Below are 9,564 nucleotides of genomic sequence, written 5' to 3'. Positions count from 1 at the left end.
TAGGGAAAAACAAACGAAACAAAACCAGGGCACCTTTAATCATTCAGTATTTGTATTTGTGTTGAGTATTTGGTTTGCATTTATTTTTGAGGCTATGTTTCAGCATCTTTGTGTACATGCACAAAGAGGAAAAGTGATTCATTGTGCCACATAGATTTTTTTCTAGTCATATGTGATACAGATGACAGAATTTGAGACCTAAAAAAATTTTTTTTTCCCCACCAGGCTTTAAATGTAATACAGGTAATGTTTCAAAATTTCAGACCTTATAAAGCTACATAGACTGTGACTGTTCAGATTAGAGCAGCACAATGAAAGCTGGTCTGCATTTCTTTCCTCTCTTAACAGATTTATGCTTGTTCTTCTATCTCCTCACACACCACACCTGTGTATCTTCACAGTCAACACCACCTTATTAATCAAATCATGTCCACAGAATGTGGACCTCAAAAGATCATACAGCCCAACACAAAAAATTTATTGCTTGTTTTTTAATAAATTTTTATTTATTTTTATTTTTATTCAGTAAACAAAGGCCTAAAACCTCAGATGAATGTAGGCATCCAAATTAGGTTCTAAGCATACATTTTTTGTTCCAAATTATGTTTACAAGTGTGCTGTGGACATACACTCCTTTAGTTACCACATCAGGACCACCAACCCAGTTTTCACAGGTTACTGGAATTTTTGGAAGTTCACTCTTATAGTTCTTGAAAATTACACATTGCTCACAATTCCAACCTTTTCCACAACATGAATCATGACTGATATCTGTGAAAGTCTTATGACAGAAGTAAAACACTGGTGAGAAACAGACATAAAGGAACTAATGCCAAAATATTCAGAAGTGTTACTTAATTTTTTTCCCACTTTAATAGCACTGCAAGTACTCAGCAGCTTATAAAATTAGACAGTAAATTTCACAGAATGCACATCCAAATACAAAGGTATAGTAGATATTTATGGAAGGTCAGGCCTTGGTGACTTAGCCAAAACAGCACAGCCTGTCAGTAAAATAGAACTGAGAATAAAATTAATAAGCCTATGCTCAAGTCACTAGGTCACACATAGATCAAACATGAAGTCCTCTGTCTGTCTTAAGCCAGCAGAAGTGTCTCTGAGGTCTTGGAAACCTTCCTTTGACAAAAAGCACAGGGAAAGGGCTGCATAAAGGGGTCTTTTTAATGCCATTCTGTATTTGAGTAGTTCGGCTTTTATCACCTACACAGATCTCTCACCCTTATGAGATCACTATAGTGTCATTGACGGAGGTGATGGCCTTAGACTTGGGTGAATCTCATTCAACTGTGAATTTGCACCTTGTGTATGACCTGAGGAAGTTCTTTTCTCTCTGTTCCTTGATTCCCCATCTGAAAAAATGAGCATTTCTGTGTAACATAAACAAGATAAAAGCAATAAAGACTGCAAGGTGTTCAGGTAATGAGAAGAGAGCTAACATAAGAAAGAAGGACTGCTTGCCTTCTGGGTAGCTATAATGATTTTTACTATTCTATATGTTTCTTTCTCCTATAACCATTCTTGGGATATCCATGAATGTCCTTCCATGCCCTCACTGAATGTGTTTATTTTTTTTAATTCACACTCATAGCTCAATTAATCTGTACACCATGGAATGATGGCTCAGCTCATTTCCACAAGCTGCTTAAAGTACAGATAGAATTTAGAGATGAAAAGTGCTGTTCCATAAGGACTGTTGGGCAGCAGTATGTGGGGAAAATTTTCTAGCTAATATCCTGATCATATAGGATAAAAGTATTGAAGAAATTGCTTTGTACTCCTAAAGAGCTGCTCTAGATGCAGGTGATTATGGTTAGATTCCCATTCCTTTTTGCTCATTCCTGGCTCCCAAATCCACCCACCAAAAATTAATGCTTTCTGTAATACAACACTGTTCTGCCAATGACTAGGCCTAACAAGAATGATACAGCCAGCAGGAAGAGAAACTAATAAGTAGACTGTATTGTAAGCAAAAACATTGTAATGTGAATGATCACTGTGGGTACAAACAGATCAATCAGCTGGTACATAATAGACGACATCAACCCTAACGATCCCACAAAAGATGTGACTCGCCCCACAACAGGTGGTACAAACAGAGACCCGAGGTTTCCCATAGTTGGCATGTGAAACAGCCAGACCAGAAAGCTAAACATATACGATAAAGGCGCCCACATGGCAACTCTCACCCGATCAGCCCATGTTCACAAAGGTCTAAACAGACCAGGGCCCAGTTACAGGGAGAGTCAGGAGGTCTGCCCTGAACCAGGAAGCTCTGTGGAGTGCACTCCACAGACAGACACTCCTGACTCCCTGCAAGTGGTCCCAGCTTTTATCCCCAAGCAGACACCTGACCTTTGTCAACTCATTGCAGGACCCCTGGGGCTCATTTCCCTTCTGGCTCTCCCTGCAGGGCCAGCCACACCCTGGGGGGAAGCTATAAGGCAAACTCACCTCCTCTGTATGAAGGGCTGTGGGAATCACCCATATGTCAACCTTAATTCGGGGGCTCGGGGTTCAGACCCCAGCATTTCAAACACCACACCTAGGTTTGTAACCACTTCCCAGGTATTGCTGTTTAAAGCAGAAGCAAAACCAGGAAACACTTTAAGATCATTTTAGGTCAGATTGGATTCAGGTTTTTTTTTCAACAGGATGTATTAGGGATTGGTTACAGGAGAAGTTGAATCAGCAGAACAGATGGGGCAGAGATCCCTGGAAGCAGTGGCATGTGAGGGCTACAACTACAACAGAAAACACTCTGATTATACTCTCAGTACTTGATCCAGCTCTATCACACAAGTCCTGCTGCCCATGTGACTGGTTTTCTGGTTGTTTTCTTCCCACAGTAGTATCCCCAAAGCTTCTCTGCTATAAAATATCACAATAAGAAAAAACAGCGACATTCACACAGAATTTATCTCTATCAAGTGTTTGCCACATGGTACAAAAAACGAGCTAACATAATCTTGAGGTTATATGTAAGAGTAATGTAATAATTTCATTATAAACTTGGTTGCAGTTTTACAAAATACATCATTACTGTCCAGCTACCCACTGGTAAGGACCTGTCATGTCTTACCTGCTGCCTACATAAAGCAGTCCTCTATGAAATGAAAAAAATAAAGAATATAGTACTATTACTAATACATTAATACCAATATGGACGTACACTATGCCTATATTAGATATGTATGCTATGATATTATAGTGCATAAATTACAGAGTGCATAAATCTCATCATGTTTTAGTTTAAGTTTAATGTGTGAAATGTCTCCAGAAGTTAAGCCCCTGCACCTGTCTCTGAATTTTCATAACAAGATAACTCACTTTCCAAAGCTGTTGGTGGAAGCTTTGTCTGCTTGGAGTCAGGAAGCTGACATGAACAACTTAATAGTTGCTGAATGATAGCTGGACTGATTTGCTTGAAGTGGTCCTTAGAAATGGAGGAGGAACTGTTCTTCAAAAATATCTTCACAAGTTCACTGACAGAGAAACAAACCTATGTAGAAAAGTATATACAGTTACTGAACATGTTGCACATACTTGCATTTAATGATAAGGTCAAATATGTAATTTTAGAAGAACACAGGGTAACACAACCTAGAAAAAAATTGTTTTCCACATACTCTTTTCTGGTTAAAATACCTTAAAAACCAATTAGAAATAATTGAAGTAGTTGTTTTTCCAATTTTAACTTGATAATACTATATATTTCACAAACACCAGAAGCTTTGTAATGAAGTAGCACAATTTCTGTTGAAGCCTGTTAATATCATGAGGATCTGACACAATAATATCAGTAAATATTTTTGTCATATGTGCTACCAAAATATTTTAATGCTAACACAAATAGTATTCTCAACTATTAATGTAAGACTGCATTAATAGCAAATAATATTGCTATTAATGTAAGATACTGCCTGTACCAAGGCAGTGTTGAAATTTGTCCTTGTGATGACTCTTTAGTAAGACATGGAACTGAGTTGTTTTTTTAAATTCTTTTAACAATGGTATGTTACTAAGTTCAGCAAACTAGATATTACTTAGTTTAAATTTGGTCTAAAGATTACTTAATAACTGTATTATTAGAGGTACTTCAGAATTCCAGCTCCTTTTTGTTCTTGTTAGAAATATCTCTGTCAAAAAAAAAAAAAAAAAAAAAAAAAAGAACTTGGGAACATTCATATTTTGAAAAATTTTCATGAAGAATTGTTTTTTCATCTCCAGGATGGAACTTATACTAAAAATGTGAGCATTTAGCAGTAGAATAGTTCTAGTCTCAATTTCTGTAAGCACTTTTAAAAATAAGATGTCCAGATCAGTTATGCTATCTTACTTAAAAGAATAATCTTAATTTCTTAATTTCATCTGATTAGTTGTGACTCAATTAAAAAACAAAAAATAGTTGTTTCTTTCATTTAAATTAGTTTGCATCTGAGAATCAAGGGATTCTAAATATTCTTTTTCTAATCACTGACGCTTACTTTTCTTTTGAAAGAAATGTACTATTTAAATAAAAAAGTTGTAGTTATCATTACTTTTAAACAATGCAATTAAACCCCAACACATTCCTGCCTTTATTTATCATTAGTAAGGTAAAATGTGCCTTGCAGCTCTCTAAGAAACTGAATTAATTGAGCACTGATACATTTATTATGAATACCACATTCAAATTTTCAGGATAACAAGCAGTCTTGCCACCTGGATATAGCCCAAGCAGAAGGAAAGCATGAAGAGAATGCAGGAGCTACCATATTGGGAAAGACCTTCAGTTTGTATGTTCTTGGCAATGGTTTTGACTCTAGAAGTAGGATACAGCAACCAGTGGTATCAAGCTGGAAGTGTGACTTGTGGCTGGTTATGAGCAGCATCCCTCAGTGGTCAGTATAGCGGCTGATACTATTTAATGCTTTCTCCAGTGACCTGAGTGATGGAACAGAGTGCACCATATCACAGTCACAGATGAAATCCAGCTGGGACAAGTAGTCAATATGCTGGCAGGTATAGATACTATTTAGAGGGACTCTTGAGGAGCCAAAGAAATGGAAGAAATGGGCTGACAGGACCTTAATGGAGATCAGCAAGACAAATTTATTGTGCTTCAAAGAGAATAACCTCATGCATCAATAAAGGCTGCAGGAAAAAGATGACTGTCTGTGGGGTCCTGACAAAAAATCTGAACATGAGTCACCAGTGTGCCCTTGTGGCAATGAAGGCTAACTGCATACTACATTAGCAACAGAGGGAAAAGACTATTGCCCTACATTGAAGACATATGAGTCCACATCTGGACTATGTCCAGTTAAATAACCAGCAGTGCAAGAAAGACGTTGGCAAATGGGGCGATGTCCAATGGAGGGTCACCAAGATTGCTGTGGAACCACAGCACATGATGTGCAGGGAGAGGCTGAAGGATGTGGGTTGTTCAGTTTGGAGAAGAGTTGGGGTATATCTTACGTCTTCAATTATCTAATCAGGATTACAAGGAAAATAAAGCCAGAGTCTTCATTCAGAATTCAAATGGATGCAGCCCCATGAAACTTGATCTGACTTTGATGTTGGCCCTGTACTGAGAAGTAGAATAGACAAGAAGAGGTCCAGGATTATTAAGAAGATATATTTTAATGTAATTTTATTATCAGACATTTTAAATGAAAAAGCAAGATCTCATTTGGAAAATAAACTTTCCACCCACATATTAAAAAATAATCGTTAATGTTTATTTAGTAAAATGTTCTTGTAAGATTTGAGGTGTGAAGATCTTCATCTTTTCCAGCTGCAAGCCCTAGCCTTTTAAGCTTTTGAACATTGGGAGGCAGAGTACCACGTCTCCATTAGTACAGCAATTATATGTGTGCTCATAGAGGTTGATACTGAAGAAACAATTAAACCAAATTTGTATATCCTCATATGAAAAACTGGATGGATGGAATGATGATTTTGTTTTCCAAAGTCCATGTTTCTTAAATGAGGAATAATAAAAGGATACATACATATTGTGACATAGTTTAATGGAACTTAATATTATTGCTCTTTTTAGATCATCTGTTGCTAGTTTTATATGCATGTTTTAAATCAGTAGAGACAGCAATGACTTCAAAACAAAGCAGTGACTTTTTTTCTGTGATGTTTCAAAATATAAATTCTATCTAAAAATCAACTTACAGATCTTAATGTAGTTAGCAAACAAAAAACATAAATGAGACAATGTCTCATACGTAGCCGCATCTGTTACTAAAGGAGCACAGGAGCTATCATTGCTATGTGCAGAAAGAAAGAGACAAAATTAGTAACACAATACTGAAACACAAAGCCTTCTAATGGGATGTCAAAGAATACAGGCATAGATAGAAAGAAGAGGAATCAAATAAAAAAAAAAAAGAAAGAAATACAGAAGGGGAAATATCTTCTCTCCATATGTTTCACTGTGATTTTTTTTTCTAAGCTATACAGAATGCTTGGCTCTCAGTTTGACTCCCAAGCCTCAGATAATTCCCCTGCACACTAATCTTTTGAGTTACAGTCAGTCTCAGAAGTTCAAGGAAACAAAAACTGTGGTTTATAAATTTTTCTGTTGCCAGAGAATGATTTAACTTCTTGTACAGATAGTATCACTACTGATTTCTGTCCTTCATAACTTAAAATTAATATGAAACATATTCTAAATTACTTTCATTTTACTACTTTTAGACTTCATTAAATGCCTCATTATGCTGATCATCATGATTCTCTTTTGTGGTCAGCTGGAAAGAAATAAACATGTTGGTAAAGTATGTATTTCAAATGCAATAAAATTATGCAGATAAATACCGATCAGAATGGCATTTAGCCAGATGCTACTTGTATCGGTTCCACATCATAAAATGACCACACAGAAAAAGTTAATTGCACATCACTTACTCTCCTGAATGGAGAAGAAACATTGTCTTTGAGATAACTTAAATTGTAATGAACTGAAAACATTTCAAAAATATATGCTTCTTCGAAGTATATATTATATACAAATTATATACTTTGAAGTCTCCTTTTTTTTCTAAGGAATGTCTTCCCATCTAAAGCATGGCAGTCAGTTACCACTCTACTAATTGTTATAAACAAAATATATTTATTTTCAAATATTTAGGATAAGGATAAAATGACCTGCAACAAGTCACTGTCCTTCAAAGCTCTCAAAGAGGATACTGAATAGTAGCTAAAGTTACCTCTTACCATCTCTATGATTTCTAAAGGAGGCTTCTTGACTCCACACATGGCTATTAAAAACTGTTTGGAAATACCCAATCTTCATTTTACAGAAGCCTTTTAAGAACAACTTATGCAGAAACCTTAACTGACTTTTTTCTCTCATTAGCATAGAAGAACACTCCTTTCTAAAAGGTCAGTTAAGGGGCCCTAGAAGCTCTGCAGTGCAAGCACAAGAAATCTCTAATAAATGTGTGAAAACATTGAAGCTGTGGTGTTACAGTCCTCTCTGTCTTGGAGAAAACCTGATTCTATATAACACTAACCATTCTGTTAGCCCCTCTTAGCTGCTTTCAACACTTAAACATCCATGAAGTTGTTCCTTCAACCAATATTTAAACATATAGCCACATAAAAACACATTTTTATCAGTAGCTACACAACTTTTTGAAACTAATGTATTTTACCTCAGAATTAATGTGTTTGCAAACCAGTCTGAACTTTTATCACTGAAATTCTGTGACTGATACTATAATAACATAAAAATAAATTAACCTGGTCCCAATCTGTGTTCCTCTCACGATCTTCAAAATAATCTTTCAGATAGTCTCCTTTTGTATGGTTTCCTTTGACTGGAATATTTTTGGTTCCAGTATCTCTTGTTGCCATACTATAAGGTCTTCTTTTGTGACTGTGGAGTTGTCCATTTACAGTGCAGGTCTTTTTGGCTGTAAGCATATTTAGTAGTTGCTCTAGTTCTAGTAATTCATTAGAAAACAGGCATGTTACCATGGGAAAACAGATTTTAAAAGAAAAAAAAACAAAAGTAATTGCTAAAATGTCGTTAGTTTTAACATTAATTCAATTCCTTATTTTAATATTTTTTTCCATCCTCAGTTAGTTACTGTAGGTAATTTCTGTTTAACACCTCTAGAAGTTCAAGACATCTATATACTCAGCCTTTTCTTCATTACAATACCACACTCACATGTTTTGTCTATTACTCCTGTGCAAATGGAACACCATGCTAAGATGCCATGGCCAGGTCCTCAGAAAGTCCAGAAAGACCAGGAAGACACAACCTTTATAAGGTGTCCTGAAAGCAATCTTCAGGATGCTGTGCTGCCCTTTGCACTTCAGAAATGGAACACAGGGGAGCGGATTTTCTCTCCTTTGGTTAATCTGGAAGCACGCCTGTCTACAGCACTGTAGTAGGAAGGAGGGAGCCAGGATCCCTAATCCAAACCTGGGACGATGCAGGAATGTATCCCATGACGTAGTTTGAGTGCAATGGGTGTGCCTGCTGATGAAATTCTTGGTTACATAAGGGGAATGCTCTATCCTATCTTACTTATCACCTTCTTTCACCCCTGAGTTTTCAAGATGAAGCCATGGTGATGGTTTCTGCAAACCTGAGTTTGTCCATTGGAAACAAAAGCAGACCACAAATTAATTTCAAAGGATTTTAGATCCATGAGATTAAGAATTTTTCCCTGTGATAATCCTTTATTTTTAAATGTTACCCAGAAAAAGCAAATAGTATAATCTTAATGGTAAATCTTACAAAAAGGCTTGTGATAAGATTTGTCTACTTTCTTTGTCTTGAGCTGAAGTTAGGTCTGTTTTCTAACTGTAGTCAGAATTTAAATAGTCTTAAAGGGACAATTTAATTAGCTTAGGCTTAAAATATATTTACACAGTAAGAAACTAGTTAAGAATTTTTTTTTGTTTCTCTGAATGATACCCTACCTCCATCAACCATAAAATCCTGGTATTGTTTTGACTGGGGCCTGGATTTCAACATTTATAGCTATTTGGTAGCACTGTGCCCAGATGGCTCCATCCATTCTTGTGAATCAAATATTTTATAAGATCTGGCTTGGCAGGTTTAAAGGAAGGGTTTTATTTCTTTTTTTTATTATTTACTTCTGTGACTCAACGTACCTCTGTGTAATCTTTGTTCAATTCAACTTTTTAAGCTGTTTTAACCCATACATAATGTAACATTTGAAAAAGTTCTTTGAAAAACTTGTTGCTATTAGCAGTTGCCACAAAGAAGGAAAATTAGATGTCTTACAATAACTTTGGAAATCTATAGTAGGCCTCTGCTTTGATGGTTTAGCTTCTTAAACTCCTAAGCATGCAAAAACTTTTACAGAACTTAATAGCAGCTGCTGAAAGCAAATTACTTGTGGTTTTTTTGGGTGAGTTTTTTTTTTTTTTCATCTTTGGACCGCTCAGAACTCTCCTATACTTCTATTTATTTACTGTTAAGTGGCACTTCTGATACCTCTAGCAATAGATCTCCTGAAGAAAATGAACTTTGAGTATTCCAGACTCACTGACTAGGTATTAAGATCA

General features: G+C 36.0%; 1 protein-coding gene across 1 annotated transcript in view; it reads right to left on the bottom strand.

Moving 5' to 3' along the window:
• Positions 1–9,564, bottom strand: part of SLC39A12 (solute carrier family 39 (zinc transporter), member 12) — a 34,452-nt gene that overhangs the window by 16,915 nt on the left and 7,973 nt on the right. Inside the window, exons 5-7 of the mRNA XM_008937464.1 lie at positions 7,759–7,961; positions 3,349–3,520; positions 613–630 (exon numbers count right to left, since the gene is read on the bottom strand). Of these exons, the coding sequence (XP_008935712.1) occupies positions 613–630; positions 3,349–3,520; positions 7,759–7,961 (393 nt within the window). The remainder of the gene's footprint in view (positions 1–612; positions 631–3,348; positions 3,521–7,758; positions 7,962–9,564) is intronic.

The sequence above is a fragment of the Merops nubicus genome, unplaced genomic scaffold (assembly GCF_000691845.1).
Source record: "Merops nubicus isolate BGI_N331 unplaced genomic scaffold, ASM69184v1 scaffold12473, whole genome shotgun sequence".
Lineage (NCBI taxonomy): Eukaryota > Metazoa > Chordata > Aves > Coraciiformes > Meropidae > Merops > Merops nubicus.
Note: the sequence above shows the minus strand (reverse complement) of the source record. Positions and strands in the feature narration are given on the sequence as shown.